Source organism: Odontomachus brunneus, unplaced genomic scaffold, assembly GCF_010583005.1.
Source record: "Odontomachus brunneus isolate Ranch 3 - 2012 unplaced genomic scaffold, Obru_v1 Obru_scaffold_001, whole genome shotgun sequence".
In the NCBI taxonomy this organism is placed as follows: Eukaryota; Metazoa; Arthropoda; class Insecta; order Hymenoptera; family Formicidae; genus Odontomachus; species Odontomachus brunneus.
Window position 1 is genome coordinate 293,731 of NW_022639451.1, and position 16,979 is coordinate 310,709.

General features: G+C 37.1%; 3 protein-coding genes across 4 annotated transcripts in view; 2 read left to right on the plus strand and 1 right to left on the minus strand.

Annotated features, from left to right (window-relative positions):
• The window catches only part of LOC116840520 (UPF0605 protein GA14893-like), a 27,945-nt gene extending 24,873 nt beyond the window's left edge, over positions 1-3,072 (minus strand). Inside the window, exon 1 of the mRNA XM_032807349.1 lies at positions 3,003-3,072. The gene's annotated coding sequence lies outside the window, so the exon portion shown is untranslated. The remainder of the gene's footprint in view (positions 1-3,002) is intronic.
• LOC116840546 overlaps positions 1-11,040 on the plus strand; it is a 17,947-nt gene extending 6,907 nt beyond the window's left edge. For both annotated transcript variants that reach the window (XM_032807369.1, XM_032807377.1), the window contains one exon: positions 10,587-11,040. In XM_032807369.1, coding sequence (XP_032663260.1) covers positions 10,587-10,880 — 294 coding nt within the window. In that variant the 3' untranslated portion in view covers positions 10,881-11,040. The remainder of the gene's footprint in view (positions 1-10,586) is intronic.
• A 104-nt stretch (positions 11,041-11,144) lies between these two features.
• On the plus strand, positions 11,145-16,601 carry LOC116840534. Its single transcript, XM_032807359.1, has 2 exons — positions 11,145-12,357; positions 14,001-16,601. Exon 1 carries the CDS (start codon positions 11,152-11,154, stop codon positions 11,899-11,901), a length of 750 nt encoding a protein of 249 aa, XP_032663250.1. The 5' UTR covers positions 11,145-11,151; the 3' UTR covers positions 11,902-12,357; positions 14,001-16,601.
• The last annotated feature ends 378 nt before the right edge of the window (positions 16,602-16,979 follow it).

Here is a 16,979-nt window from a genome sequence, read left to right on the forward strand (position 1 = left end):
ATATATATATATATATATATATATATATATATATATATATATATATATATATATATATATATATACATACATACATACATAACGAGAAATTATATTCATTGCTATTCTGGTATCTTTTCCAAATATGCAGGTGTTTCGTGAAAAGTGAGAAATCAATTATAAGAATGTATTATTAAGAAATCTCCTTTTCACGAGTACCCTGTATACAAAGTTTGCTCTTGGAGTGTAAGTTTAGACTACGCTTTCGCAGTGTGTACGTTTTCTCTAAATCACAGAATATTTTTGTCAACTTTCCTCGTATGCCTTTCTTTCGTGTGCTTTTGTTTTATTTATCATGTCAACATTACCAACAGAAGAATAACCTTAGAATACACAACGATTCTAATCAAAATTTAAATAAAAATTTTTCAAAAATTAGAATACACAACGATTCTAATCAAAATTTAAATAAAAATTTTTCAAAAATTAGTGCGAAAAAAGTAAGATTCTTTCTATCAATAAATTTAAGCTTTAATATGTAAAAGTTTCTCTTTATTTTTAAAATTAAATTGATTTCAATTGAGTTTACATTATAAGAAAATATAACTCATGAAAGAAACATATAATATTAAGAAGACTAAATTTTGGTCACAGGATTCTCGGATGTGTTACAAATAATACACGGAAAAAAGAGCCTGGTTGAATTAACATGACATGTTTGGTTAACCAAGTTTTAGTGAGGATAAACAAACTTTCTGGTTATCATGACGAGATATTCCGGTATGTAACCAGAACATTTAGTTATAATACCGATCATAGTTTGGTTACTGCCATTATACTGATGTAGTAGTAACATTCAAGTGTTTGATTATTACGACTACACGTGAAAAAAGAGCATGGTTGGATTAGTGTAGCATGTTTGATTGTTGGTTGAACTAAACAGAATTTCTGGTTATTATAATCACATATTCTGGTATTCAATGCTGGTTACAACAAAGGTAGACAATATACAAGAGATGTATCAATTGGGGAAGTGGCATAGCGCGTAGACAGACGACTCACGATCCGCAGATCCCGAGTTCAAATCCCACCAGGATAACAACAAAGGCGAGTTTTTCAAATATCCAATATAACATTCGAATCAATTAAATTTTCCAAGTAAAAAAAAATATATATTTTCCAAGCAAAAAAAATATATATTAACACTTTAGAAAAACTTTCGGTTGGAAAAGTAATCTAATGAGAAATATAGTTTTATTATTGTAACACCGAACTTGTGTCTGATTACTTCAATTAGAACGTATGTAACCAAATTTGTCTAGTTTAACTAAAATTATGTTTTATTCATTTCTCAGTAGTCTGGTGTTAATATATTCTGAATTCCTTAATTCGACCAATCTTTCTTTCCGTAGATAGATTCGATTTTTTCCGTGATAGATTCGATTTTTTTCACGATTGACGGTGTTCGTGGATCGCGACGTCGATCATTCTCTCCGTGTCGGCGATCGCCGATAAGCTGACTCGGGAGAGAAGAAAAAAGATCGGGTACCCACGAGATTGTCGAACGCCGTGAAAGACCAACTCGCCGCGCGCGCGAAACCGGTTTCCTCTGGGCATCGCTAAACGCACGGCGAAACTGTATTTGCAGACGCTGAATAAGCACAGTCAATGACGGCTGACGATCGGCGACCACGTGTCCCGCGCGGATAAATATATACGCCGGTCACGAGTTTATTTCTATCGGACGCATGCAGTTATGCGCATTATAATGTCGAATTGCAGGTGGTACGCGCTCGTAAACATTACCGTAAATGTATTGCCGATCAGCGGACGACAGCGGCCGACGACTTTCGCAGCAATTTGCGCGCGACAAATTACAATAACAATAACGTCAGCAATTAAGCACAGCAATTAATTGGTATTGCGCAACTGCGATTATTATTGGCGTCTCAGTATCGAGATATTAATTAGCAATTAGTTATCACACAGTTAGTTAGTAGCTAATTAATTAGCGATCAAACGTTGCGCAGTGATAGCAGCGACGATATTGACAGATACGAGACGATCGGACGAAAATGTTGCCGAGTGACATTTGCACACGGGAATCTCGCTTCACCTCCGGGTCTACATGCTAAAGCGATTGCTATGTAAATGTCACTTACTGCAAAAAAACATTCTTGTTTGGAAAATATCTTTATATTTGATATGCCAATTTTCAAATGAAATTACATAGCATTAGATAAAGGAAAAGATAAATTTCTTGCAAGAATATATTTAATTTAATTTAACGAAGAACTTGTGTTTTTATTATTCAAACATAATATTCATTAATGAAAATATTGAATTGAGAATGTGATGATTTTAAATGTTGAAAGAAGATATTATTATCATCAACATAATCACATTTTTCATGAGATTATTATAATATTCAAATAAAATTATAACATTGTTGAGATTTGAGACATTAAAATTCTTCTAATAAAATTATATATCATTGCTTATATATGAAACAATGATTGTTAATTTGAGTGTATTATTTTCAAGTGAATAAGGGCGAACCTGAGGCACAACACATATTTAAAAACATATTTAAAAATGTTGTATTCTCAATCTAATATTTTGTGTTTTTCATTAATTATTAAGAGATTTTATTAAGAAATATTACTATTGAATAATATTTCTTAATAAGAAGGTCTTTTCGTTGAAAATCATATAAAATATATTCTTGCAAATAACTTATCTTCGTTTAATCTTTCTTTACGTACAATCTTATTTGAAGATTAACATGTCAAAAATAAAGATAATTTCCAAAAACAAGAATGTCCTTTCTTTTCTGTATACCGTCTGAATCCAATTAGCTGCTCTCCTCTCAAATATGATTCGAGACTCTGATGTTGAAAGCTTTGATGTCGAAAATTAGAAGTTGTGATCGAAATTGCTCGATGGAAGGATAGGCTTGGTGGGGTCGTCCGTAATCGAAAGGTACCGTTGGAGGTCTAGGACACCCTATATATACAACGTACCTGGTATCTATGACGCGACATTGCGCAAGCAGGATTGTCGATTTCGCAATGTGTCGTACGGTGAACTCTTGTGCGGGTTCTTTTAGTAGGAAGACTTTTTTTTATCTCTATCCCCCACTCATCCTATAATCACATAATCTCGCTAGTCTAGACACTCAGTTTGCTGCGCAAATTGCAATTGATCGAATGTGAATCTCGTCTCGGTTATCAATGCTGATATGACGAAATGCTAGGATTACTCAAAATAATATTGTATAACTCGATTATGTTGTTGGATAAGAGTGAATGTTTTGATCTTGGATTTATATTAATTGCGAATTTCCGCGAGTAGCACAATTTCCAGACAGAATTTCCAAATATGGCCGAGAAGAGTGAGCTTAAACATTTTTATTTTCGCATCAAAATTCTTCCAGCAAATTTTTGCGTGACATAATGTGCAGGATATTATGATGATTCCGCGGTGTTTCATTGTTACCTAACAATTGTATTGTTACCTAACAGTTCGTATATATATCGGCATTTGCGCAATGCGTCAGTCGAGTGTGTACATATTTTGCTATCATTCGGGGTACTTTTCAAGATGTTATCTTCGCGGATATATGGAAATTTTATTATTAACGTTGTATGAAAAAGAAAGAGATATTTTAATATTTTAAAATATTATATATTTTTTAATAGTTATACGCGTTGGGCTCATAGATTTTTAATCAGTAAGTAGGATTGTGATATACCAATAGAGGCTCAGAGGATGATAAAACATTTACCGATAATAATTAATTCAAGACTTTTTATTTTGCTATTAGTTACTATACAAAGTAAAGCCGCGCATGCATGCTCCGCGAATAAGGCCCAGTTCTACAACCTTCAGTTAACTTAACTGGCTGGTTATTCCATTGGACTTGACCAATCGTATTTGACATTAAGAAGAGTTAATCAGAATCAATCACTATTGGGACTTAATCGGTAGTTAAAATTAAATGGATGTTGTGGAACTTGGCCTAAACCACATACATTATGGATTTACTTTCGCATTGGATATTTAAATTGTGAAAAATGTATGTAAATAATTTATTACAAGATCAGGATTTTTATAGAAATACAACGCAGCGATTAGAAAATCATGTGCGAGATAGAAACAAGATATTTGCGGATAACAATGTTAATCGTTTGCTATTTCCGTTTCACGTGTATGAGTGGTTTTCAATTTTACTCCAAGTGTTTTCGCGCGATGCTATTTCTTGAACTTGGCCTTCTATACTCAACGTCGTATAATGGGTGGGCCGTGAGGATCGTCGCGAAAGCCGGCAATTCGTAAACGGCGGCGAGTTGGGAACGACGCAGAAAAGTAATCGGCAAAAAACGTAGCTATCATCGTATTTAATCGAGTATTCTTCGCGCGCGACGGCGGTTCTCAACTTATTATTTTTTAAATTTCTTCTTTGTTTTTTTTTTTTATAAAAAAAGAAGATGAATTTCAGCTCCTGTCGAATTATATCTATTCGACTGTTCGGTGGCCTTCCGGGAATTTTTTGACAAGTCGTTTATCACATGAAGAAAGTAATTGAAAAAAATAATTTTTATATTTTAATATGAAATATTAAAGTTATTTCGATTTTCTTGATTGTGATATATTTATATATTGATATATTTATGACATGCAATTAAAGCAATCAAAATAAAAAAAATCATGAGTTAAAAGATAAAAACATTATTCATATCTTAAATTATATTCTTCTGTTTGTAATGCGACTCATAATTTATGTTTATAATTATATACATTATTTGAAATATAACGGTACACGCTAAATAATGACAAATACACGTGTGAGTATGAGTGTGTTATTATTGTGAATTATTTTATTTGATTGAAGTTTGGTTTTATCTGGTTTTGATTGAATATAGAAATGCAGTTAATTAATTATACATGTACATATAATTGTGCGTGTAATTAGATATTATTATTGGTTAATCGATAGCGTAATATTGTCGCGTATTAACGCCGACAACTATACGCTGAATGCGTGGTAAGAGAAATCGTCTAGATAACCTCAAGGGCATGTTATTCAGGTGTGTTTTTTAGTATTATCTTGGAAAGAACACTATAAAAATCGCGAAATGGTCCTTTCAGGATACTTTTCTCTGAGTTTCATTAAAATCGGAATAGTGTTACAGTTAAAAAAACTGATTTAATAATAAGAAAGTAAAAGTAATAAATATTGTCGAGTTTCTCAAAATTTTGTATTAACATTTTTTATCATGAGTGAATAAAGTTAAGCGATCTGTTACCAGTTAGAATGAAATTTCTTGCAAGTATATAATAACAAAAGTAATTATTGTCCATAAAATTTATATCGAGCATATGAGCGTACGAGATAAAGTGGCTCATAATTGAAGATCAGCAGAAGGGCTATGGAGACCCTTCGCGGAGATTCCGAAACTATTAATCGGGATATATATTTTACATGTGGCCTTTATCCTGAAAACCTAAAAAAACCTGGTATATGAGCAAGATGGCTACGTTGTTGCATGCGTATTTTGGTTAACAAAATGCAGTTATGAATGACAGGATTGTGGCGAGCATTAACGCATAGAAGAAGATCACCATATTTGTAGAGTCAGTCACAACAGTTAGTTGTCTACAAAGTTGTTATTTCGGAATTCTGAAATATGAGGCATCTAGCCCCGGTCTCTCGTACTCGTTATGGCAATGTGCGGCGGAATTGATTTCCGCTTCGCATATATCCTCCGGAATCAAATCACGTTTTGTTAATGTATTATCGTAAAAAAAAAAAAGAAACGTTGCACGGTATATTTTTAACCGGCAACTCTTTGTCCTTGTATGTCAATATTTAGAGCCAACTCTCGAGCACGTGACTCGGAAAGTGGCAAGTACGCAGTCGGCGACCGTCATTGCCAGGACGTTAGTGCAATCTCACGAGAAATCATTGCCAATTATATAACGTATTGCCAGTTCGCGTATTGCGCATTTTTTTTTTTATTCGCGCTATCACGACGCAGTCTTATCGACGCTCAATTCGCACACGCGTTCATGATGCTTTTTTTTTTATCGTTGGTCATCATTGAGTTGCAGTTAAAATATAAATACAGCGATAAGATTCGTGTAAAGCACTTCTCGTTGTTATTTGTTTGTTTGTACTTTTTTTTCGTAACCTTGGATTACGCGCAGAGTAATTACGACATTTCGATGACGATGTCTGGCAATGGATTCTGAAACAGGCTGCGGCAAATATATTTCTAAACATTTGCGCTGCCCTGCACAACGATGACTCGACTTGCAATCGATCGCGAATGGATGCTCGTACTTCCAATACTTCTATTATTATCTCTAGTGACGCCTCGATAAGGCGCGTCTTATAAATATACGAGTGTCCCTCTACTGAAGATTACGGAGAGATTAAACGAGAAACATTTGTAGAGACGACAAACTTGTGCATATATCGACGCACCGTGTCTCGCTTGTGACACATGTTGGGTTATGCAATCGCGCGCAATATGACGACGAGAATCGATAAAAACGATGTGTGAATTACGTTAAGATTAAAACCAAGAACAGAGACGAGTCAGTCTGACGTGATTAACGTTCGGATACAAATGATCATACTTGTTAAAATTTTATGTATCTGACATCGCGATTTTTTATTATAAAATCGTAATTCTCTTCTAAATGACGAAAGCATCAGATGATTGAAACATTAGTAACACGACTTACATGACGAAACTATTATTAGTATGTGATTGAAACACTATTATATCTATATAACTTTAATAACGAGAAAGCATTAGTCATAATATCGTTGGGAAATTTAATAAAATAGCCGTGACTCAACTAAAATTTTTCATATTATTTGGCATACTGGCATCGTTTTTGTCCTAACTTATTTACATGCCGTAAAATAGTTAATAAAAATCTGTAAAAAAATAACAAATATATTTTAAAATCAATATACTTATGTATAAGAATAATAGCAAATATTCACTTAAGTATTTTGTTTTATTACAAATATGAAAATATGATTTTATATAAAAATTTGTAAAATTAATTTGAGAAATTAACATCCTGGGATTTTCTTGGTAATATTTTAATCCTTAAAAAAAATATCACATATCAAAAAGTATTAATTATTTGATCAATCATATTACAATCTTTCAAAAAGTATAATAATTTGAGTATACGAAAATGCATAATTTTTCCAACCAAGAAGCGAATAAAATCATTAATAATTTCAAGTTTTTATTTTATTAACCTATTATAATGTATACATTATTAAAATTATTACAGAGATTAGCTATATCTGAATTTTTTTTAGTTCGTTCCAACCAAAGTTTAATGATACAGAAACCTTCGTCATATATAATACAGTCAAAAGTAAATAAGCTACTTACATAAAACTTTTCTTATATATTATATATTAACGTGAAGATATATAAAAACAATTATCTTTATTAAAAAAAAAAATTATCTTTTATATTTTTATATTTTTATAATTTTATATTTTTATTTTGTACTTTAATGTCTTGATCTGTCTTTATTTTGTACTTTAATGTCTTGATCTGTCTTACATTAGGATAAAAACGATCTCATTTAGTAACTTTGTCTTTTTGTTATATGACAGGTAATTGAGATTTAAACAGTGTTTAAACCTCATATTCTCACCAACTGTAACTTTTAGTGGATAAACAAAAAATTCTCATTCCACTAGTTTGCGAGCAATACAAAATACAAAAATCGGGTAACATTGAGAATGATTTCAGTATGCTAGATTAGAGTTAAGAAAAATATAGCTTCAAACGAATTGATAAGTTTCCCGCATATTTGAGAAGATATGAGAGTTACTATACGGCTTTATCGGTGTTTTATCGTCAAAATTCGTGTGCGACCATTGAGATTAGCTACACATGAAAACGTATCTAGTCTAATCGGCCATTTGCCGGTTCATACCGGGATGACAACACAGGCACGTGTTCGCACGCACGTCGCGTCGCTGCGTAGAAAAGCTACGTCTTTATGCGTACGACTTTCATTGTATTTCAAGCTGAATCGCTTGCGACCGATCGGTTAATTCGTTCTAGAAACTTTTGAGCAAACAAATTCGTCGAACAGTTAATCAGATGTTAGGCGTATCAGATTTGCCGAGGGAGTTCCGCGGAGACATGAGCAGTCTGTGAATTGCCTCGTGATTTAATTGCGCATTCGTCGTTGCCGATTGATATCGGAGATTCTCTCTCGACTGATTCATCGTCAATTAACACAACTGTTGGAGAGATTAGCCATTTTCCGATGAGTTCCGGCTTTGAAAAATAGGCACATCGATAACGGAACGTAATCTCAAGCGGATGGATCTCGATCGACAGATATCGCCGCGCATAGCGTGGCATTACTATTGGAAAGCCGCGCTATCTTGAGATCGCGAGAGGAGAGAGGAAAAGGAAGGAGTGAACACGAAGGATGCCGGCCGATTAAGAGGATTTCGTTTCTGCCCTGTTACTCGCGCATTAAAGTAGTCTCGCGAACGTAGTTCGCGTCAGGATCGCCGTAGCTTTCACCGTTCGTGCATCGCGGGCTACGAACGAAAAACGTGCGACTTCGTAAGCACTCGTTATCGCGACGATCACTGCACTACGCCGTGATTTCTGCGCGCGAAATGAATATTGAGTAGAATTCAATGGCGATGAAAGCCGCCGGTTTCGAAAGGAGTTGGATTATTGCGTTCACAGTCGCGTAGGGCAATGACGGTGACCATGACGGCGAGTCGCGATTCGCCGTTGGCAAATTGCAAATTTAATAAATAACATAGCTTAGCAAGCGACAGCGCGTAAGTTGGTCAGTCGATGTATTGATTAATCGAAGCACACGGAGAAAATATAGTAGTAAAAAGTGCCAACAAAAATGTCGATCATAACTGGAAAGTCATGATCGACATTTTTAAATATATAACAATTCCTTGTTATATATTTAAAAATGTTGTACACTTTCATCTTTTTACTACACAATTGTAATTGTTTGTCTTTAAGATGTAATGTCTTTAAGACATCTTATGTCTCGAAGATGTCTTAAAGACGTTCTATTTAAAACTTCTTTAAGACTTTTAGATATGATATTTATATATAGAAAATTAATTACAGATTTTTTAGAATTATGCATTGGATTTTATTTAATATTGCTTGATCGAAAATTATAATTAAACTGGGATTTCATTCGTTTGCTCCATTTGCTTTGGATTAGGACTAGAGGTCGATGACAGCTAGAGGATAACGGTGATATCCGTCATCGAATGCTTTAAACTTTAAAGTTTATGCCGGATATTACTGTTATCCGCTTACTGTCATCGATCTTTAATCCTAACTCTGGGCAAACGGAGCAAACGGATGATAAATCTACTATTCAATCATAATTCTAAAGAAAATTATGCAAGTATGCAAGAAAAGATATTTTATTTGGCAAAATAATTCTACAGGACACTAATAAATCATACAAATTTACGATTTAATAAGTTCTGTTAGATTTTTTTCCCGTACTGATGTGTTTCTCGTATACGATGCTCACAGACTAAAAGATTATGGTATTTGCTATAGCAATTTGTAAATTTGTAAATAAATGTCATAATTGATAATATAAACAGTTACACAATATCTTAAAAATGTCTTACAATAGACGGATTTAAAATAACTTTTTATAAAGTTTTTAAGACATCTATAAGACACCTTTGGTAACGTTTTAACAACATCTTTAAGAAGTCTTCAAGACATGCGTGTTGTCTGGAATCCGTATTTTATTAAGATGATTACAAAGATTAGTTATAGCTGAATTTCTTTTGTTCGTGATTAGAATTTAATGGTGCAGAAACTTTCATGTATAATATAAAATAAATAAGCTACTTATACACATAAAACTGTTCTTATATAACATATTTAATGTAAAGAATCAAAATATAACGAAAAATCATCTTTATTTTATATTTTTATTTTGCACTTATTAGATAATCAGGACTCGATCCACTTGGCATAGTTATTTTATTATTCGACAATATTGAGGAAAGAATTTTAATTTTAACAATGTTTCCATCTGAAACTTTGATCTATTGGGATAAAAAATGATCTTATAGTAACTTTGTTTTTTGTTGTATGGCAGACAATTGAAATAGTTCAATTGTATATTTAAACTTCATTCTTATCAATTATAACTACTTTTTTAGTACATGAACCAAAAGTCTTTATTTTACTAGTTTGCAGGTAATTCCAAGTTAGAAAAACATTTTTGGGTTAATATAGTCATTTATATTGCAATGTTAATAGTCTAACTTTACAAGAAACATTGTAAAATAAAACATAATTTTGATGTAATTTTTACTACAGTACTTTCTCCGTGTATATATTCCTGTGAATAATCTCTCAGTACATCCTCGACAGTTATAAACATTCTAAATATGATAAGCCAACTTGTAAGATTGTCATTCATAAATGTTGAAAATTAATCAGTCGTGATCATGTTCTCGCTAGAAACCTCCAACTCTTGGGGAATTTTTCCCCTGTCTAAACTCGAAATTTGCCTTTTTCTGTTCACAGGTGTCCGAGTGCTCCAAATCGGAGGGTCCGTCGTTGTCGACGTCGCCCGGCTCCGACTTTTTGACCTCGCCGGCGCACCGTTCTGTACCGCTGACCTCGCGGCACTTCTCGAGGACCTCTTCGAGAGCGTCCCAGAGCTCTCTTCAGAGCCCGAGCAAGAGCACGGGCACGTCGCCGCCCAAGACCGGCAGCTCAAACTCCCTCAACAAGTTTCACAACCGGCTGGTCGACAAGCTGAAGCGCTCGTTGAAGAAGGCGGAGGACTGCGCGGAGGACCAGCGAAACCTATCGTGAAACAGTCAAGGGGTTTTGGGCCGGCCGCCCGTGTCCGGCTCGAAACCGATCGAGATCCGACGCACCTCGGCACCCGCTACCACATCCGAGTCGAGCACCAACGTGGCGGCACGCTCGTGTCCGGATCCGTCTCCAGCTTGGTAGAGAAGAGCAAGAAAGGGGCAAAGAAGAGAAAGGAAGTAGATGAAGAGACGAGCGATGGCGAAAGCGAAGCCAAGAGAGAATACGCGTGTGAATGTCAGGCGGAGGTTCAAAGCGAAAGGTAGAATGCATGTATGTGCGTATGAGAGAACAAGGAAGAACAAGATCGAGTCAGAGGGAGGAGGCAGGAAGAAGAATAAGTGGAAGAAAAAAGATCAGCTTTCGGCCGTCGCTCCAGAAGAGGAAGGATACTCGAGAACATACTTACGAGTTTGTTAGTCTGGCGAGCGAGATGGAGGTGGGGCATCATCGTACAGTCAGCCGAATGTCGACAGTCGATCGTGTCAAGGGTCCTCATAGGTCGAGAGACACCTCGACCAAGAGATCGGAGATAAGTTTCTCGACGGTCGCTTGTGATGAACGAAGAGACGCGGTGCTTGGGACGTTCCCCCGGGTGGTGGATTACAACGTTCTTCAAATCCAGCATCCAGTCGCGCAAAGAATAACCTCGATGTACAACAAGGCTATCGGTTGCGCCGAGGGCAATCCTCGCGGATTGTTTCATGGGGATACTCCGGGACATCAAGAGACGATAGAGGAACTCTCACATATCGAAACCATCGTCGAATGGACATCCACTTTTGGCATGAGCATCAATAATACACGTGGTCGGTTAAAGTATGAGGAAAATTTGAGGAGACACTGTCAAACCTTCGCGGATTTCTACTATCGGGATCGGGAAAATCTTGGGAGAACGTCAGTTGTCAAGGATTTGACGGGTCGATGGATAGCGACGCGCAAAGATCTGGTCGTTGCTAGAAGCTTATCGGGCTTCCTTCTAGCGAGCAGTCATCGTGACAATCCGTTCGGAACACGTTGACCGCAACCGGGAGGAATTTCCATCGGATAGCGTCCTATTAGTAGGTTGCAATGGCGTCTTCTAAGTTTTCTCTGATCCACCATCGTCGCCGTCTTTTCCCTCGCCTACGAGATCGTGTACTGTGTAGAAATATCCAGCTCGCGGCTTCCTTCGTCATCGGGCCGATGACTAAACTTCACGTTGAAAGTTTTCCCGAGTAATCCTGAGAATCTGTTTAAGATGGCGAAGAAGAGAGAAAGAAGGAAAGAGAGAGAAAGAGGTAGAGGGAGAGATGGGAGAAATAGAGAAGAAGAAAGGAGGAAGAAACGGCTGGACTGCTGGATCAACCGTCAACGCAACCGGCCGATCGATGAACGAAGCATCCCTCTCTCGCCACGGAGGGAGTCTCGTTTCGGGGTCGCCAGAGGTTAAAGGGGCAGGTGTTGGCAACGAGGCAACGACAGCGGAGGAAACGAGGTACATAAGCAAGCATAACCGCGTGTCGAGATCGCGTCAATTCGCACGCGTTTCGCGCGTTGAATGTCGCCGGGCAGTTCTCAATCAGACCTAAAAGCTAAGTTCCTTCGTCGCGCACGTGCCCAACCGTACGTGTGCTCTATGTCGTTCTATTTCGAATGTGGCATGATCGAAGCGAGATCGAAGAAAGAAAGGAAGACATTCAGCGGGCGCGCGAGGGTGTTTCCGGCTGGGTTTTTTCGCGAGGGCGGTATAATCGCCGTTGTCGCGACGTTGTGAACATCTCATGAATCTATTCGCATATGAAGCCAACTTGAACGAAACGACGCGTCGTGTACGCGGAGGAAATATTGCAAATATAGCAAAAATCACAATAGTATCTTTAATCTTAAATAGTATTCTATAATCTTGGACCATGCAGAATTTATGGCCAAAATTACTAAATATTAGTTGAAAGATATTGTGCACGTTGTGAACTTTTTATTAAAATTGCTATTGTGATTACTTAAATGTTTTTTTTAATCGTACATTGGGTAGATCGCGTCAAATTTACCATTTCTATGGTATTTCTTTTACTACAGCTTCTCAGTGTAGTCCAAAACTTTACAAGAAACATAGTAAAGTGAAATATAATTCTAACGTCAGTTTTACTGAAATTCTTTATTCTTATTCTTTCTCTCTCCGTGTGGACGCACGTCTGAAAGCTGTTCGTAACGTCACGATGTAGGTGCATTCGCGCTCGTACTCGCGACCCCGTATCGATCCGTATGAAAGAATGTCCAAAGGACGTCCCAACAATCGTTCAAGATCCTTCAGATGCTTTTCACGAGCACTCTTAGATCTTTTGGGCATCCTTCAGACGTCTCACAGTCTACTATCAGCGCTTTGGACGTCCTTTGGACGAAACACTCCAATTCAATAAGACCCAATTAACTTTCTCGCAACTTAGACTGAGGAGCGTCCTCTAATCAGTACGTCACGTAGAACTGTTTAAGAATAAGTCTCGTGTTCCCGCCGCGCGCTCGGCGTTAAAGCACGACTTTACTTTGAGTTTGAATACGTTCATTGGCCCAATGAAGCGGAGAACCAACGACATGTATGCATAGATGAAGCATTTGTATACTTCTGCTTTAGCAGCGGGTGAAGTTGGCATTGGCAGTCTGAGACAGGGTGAGATTTTTTCTTCTTTTTCTCTTCTGACCAGAAAATCTTTTTCACCGTATATGATGGATATAACCTATGTTTCTTCATAGAGACAGAGATAGAAAGTTTTTGAGATTATATCTCTTTCGTACTAACTTAAAGCAACTGTCAAGAGCCGCCATATTCCTTGTAAAACTGTGTTACATATATATTAGGAATATGGCGGCTTTTGACAGAGTCGCGTTCTAAGCTAGAGTGAGAGAGGAGATCAAAACAGCTTTCTCACTTCGTCTCAAACTGCCAATGCCAACTTTATTTCTGTAGAGAGAGAGTGTCTTGGTCTATGTATACTATATGTCGTGGCGAGGAACGCGTTTGAAAGAACACGAAGGCACGGCTGAATGCGCGCCGGGAACACGGAACGGAGCGTAAAGTAAGAAAAAAAAAAGAGAGAGCGGCTCGCGTGAGAAACGTCGCGAGTATTGTTGTTTTATTGGTAGAGCACCAAATCGAGAACAATGGCACGCTCGTCCGTTGTTGTGCGGATTAAGGTCGAGTTCTTCGCGTACCGGAAGCGGCGGTTCCTCTCTCACCTTCGCGGGATCGCGTCGCGGCGGAAGAGCGACGTTCTCGCCAGCGGTTAGTGTAGAGTAGTTTGTAGGAGCGCCGTTGAATGCGCACGTGTGTACCACTCTCACACTTGTCGAGTCAGATCATGAGCGAACGAGGAGCCTAAGAAAGAGAGCGACTTATTTTCACGTGTGTACCCCGTGCGCTGTTCGAACGTCGTCAAATTATAGTCGTACTTAGTCGTAGTCGCGTGTGCATTATTCGTCCCCTCCACAGGAGGGTCAGTTTCTTGCATCCTCTTTCCCGATTTGTCCCGTACACCGGAATATCTCCGCCGAAAATCGCGGCTGGACAGCGCAAACGGCCGCGACAAACAGCGTCTTTCGCGTAGAACCGACGCGTTAAGTAACACGCATTAACATTCGAATGAATGAATGAACTTTGTTCGATGATGGTAAACAAGTCGGCATAACGCGAAACTCGGGAGAGTTTTGAAATAGACTTGATTTCGAATTAGACTTTCGGCCCGCCGAATACGACGGCGAAAAATGACGTAAGGAGTTGCTGGTTGACCGGTCAATTCCGACTAGAAATTTATCCCATGCTCCTGATCAGGTTGATTTTAATCAGTATACTGGTTTGTGTGTATAAGATGATGTTAGCGAGTCATGTAATGTAGCATGGCAGTTAAGATTAACTCTCACACGTCACGTATGTTTTGAGCATCTTAATCTGGCACACTGGAGTCGTTTTCGTCCTCGTTTATTTACGTTTCGCTAATAAAAATCTTTAAAAAGGAATCAATATACTTTGAAGTCTAGAATAGGATTGTGCACAGAAATAATCGCAAATCTTTACTCAAGCATTTTATTTTGTTACAAATATAAAGAGAAACGCGATGAAAATATGAGTTTACATAACAATTTTGTAATTATTCTGAAAATAAATTTAAGAAATTAACACTTTAGGATTTTTAAGTGAATATTTGAATTTTTAAGAAAAAGAATGTTACATATTTTAATTTGTCAAAGAGTACAATCATTTTAATATACGAAAATACATTTTTTTAGTCAAGTTTAGTCAAAATACATTGTTTTAGTCAAGAGATCAATAAAATAATTAATAGTTTCTCGATAAGTTTCTTTGGTATTAATTTATTATAATATGAACTTTTTAAAGTTATTACAAACATTAGTTGTACTTGAATTTTTTCTTTAGTTTGAAATTAGAGATGGACAGTACAGAAATCTTGTTCACGTGTACTCAATCAAAATCAGTCGTATAAGAGTCAGTCATACAATCCGTAAAAAATAAATAAGTTATTTACAGATGAAGCTTTCCTTATATATTATATTTAATATACAGAACTGAGATGTGTGTTAATATAATGTTTATTTTATACTTTGACAGTTTAATCTGACATTCTGGGTTAAAAACGACCCTATAGCAACTTTGTTATATGTCAGGCAATTAAAATAGTTCAACAGTGTTTAAATTCATATATATTCTAATATTCCAATCAACTTTAACATTTTTAGCGCGTGAACTGGAAGTCCTCGTACCACTAGTGTGCGAGTAATTCGAAATTAAAAATCGAGTGGGCTTGAAAATAAGCCCAGTATGCCAGATCAATTAGAATTAATAACGAGGATTGCTAATAATTATTATCAATAATTACAATCCGCGATTCATTACGTGATTAGACCATTGGATAAATTTCTAGTCAGGATTGAAGTAAATTTCTTCACACATGCCTCTCGAGAATTCTTGGCGTTTGTTATTGTGAGATAGCACGACTGTGTGACCATTAATTGATCTCGATTCTTTCAAGCGAATGAGAAAAATGTCTCGAAGGTTTTTCAATTATCGACGTTAATACTGCCGTTTTATCAGGAGACATTGCATTCTCTTCTTGTTGTCGACGATAACGCTGATATACGTGGCGAGGCCTATGGGGCAGCCCAATGAACACATACATCCGGTATTGTCAAATAGATCGGCACTCCGCGACGCACTCACGCGTTGCGTTATACGCGAAAGACGCGTGAACTCGCTATCATTCCGGAGATTTCCGCCTTTCCTAGATCGCGGCCACCGCGCGAGTCGGATGAAGATATTTTCTTAAATAAAACGTCATTCGCGCCGTACTCGTCATCGAATATGTAACAACGTATTTCCCGATTGTAACCCGCGCCCGAAGTGTCCGTATCTGTTGCTTCGCGTTGTCGCTACGAGTTAAGGGCTTGTTAACTTTTTCTTTCTGTTTAATATATACATATAGTGTATTGTTCCGTTGTAAGTCGAGTCGTTCGGAGAGCGAGAAGGAAAGAGAAAGGGAGGGAGAGTGAGAGGAATGTGCGAGAGGGAGAGATGTGTGGTGTCCTTGCGGATGGTATGTGCAAAGGACGTCGAGTGTTACGAGGAAGAGGGAACGATACTTCCGTCATGAGAGAGATTTCTCTCGTGAGAGGTATATTTCCTCCTTCTTATCTGAAATCCGCTGATTCAAAGAGCTGCACGATCTTGACAAATGAGAAAGAGAGAGAGAGAGAGGGAGGGGGAGAATTCTCTTCCGCATTGGTTAATCGAGTGATCGATGTAGATGTTGATTGATTGCTTTTCATTCACCAATCTGGCCTAGAGATATTTCAATCATAATTCAAACGATCTTTCTATATTATAGTGCTCGCTGAAGAATATAGAAAAGTGAATGTTCGGTCGCCACCGATGTGTCTTGATATATACAACATTTTCTCATTTGTCAATTTATTGTTATGAAAAATAAATCTGTTACTTAATGAACGATTCCATCGGTGAGACAAAGTCAAGTTATAAATTATGTATCTGATAATTTTATTATAGTTCACTGTTACAGGATCGCGGTTAACACTTTCGAGGGATTTGTCAGT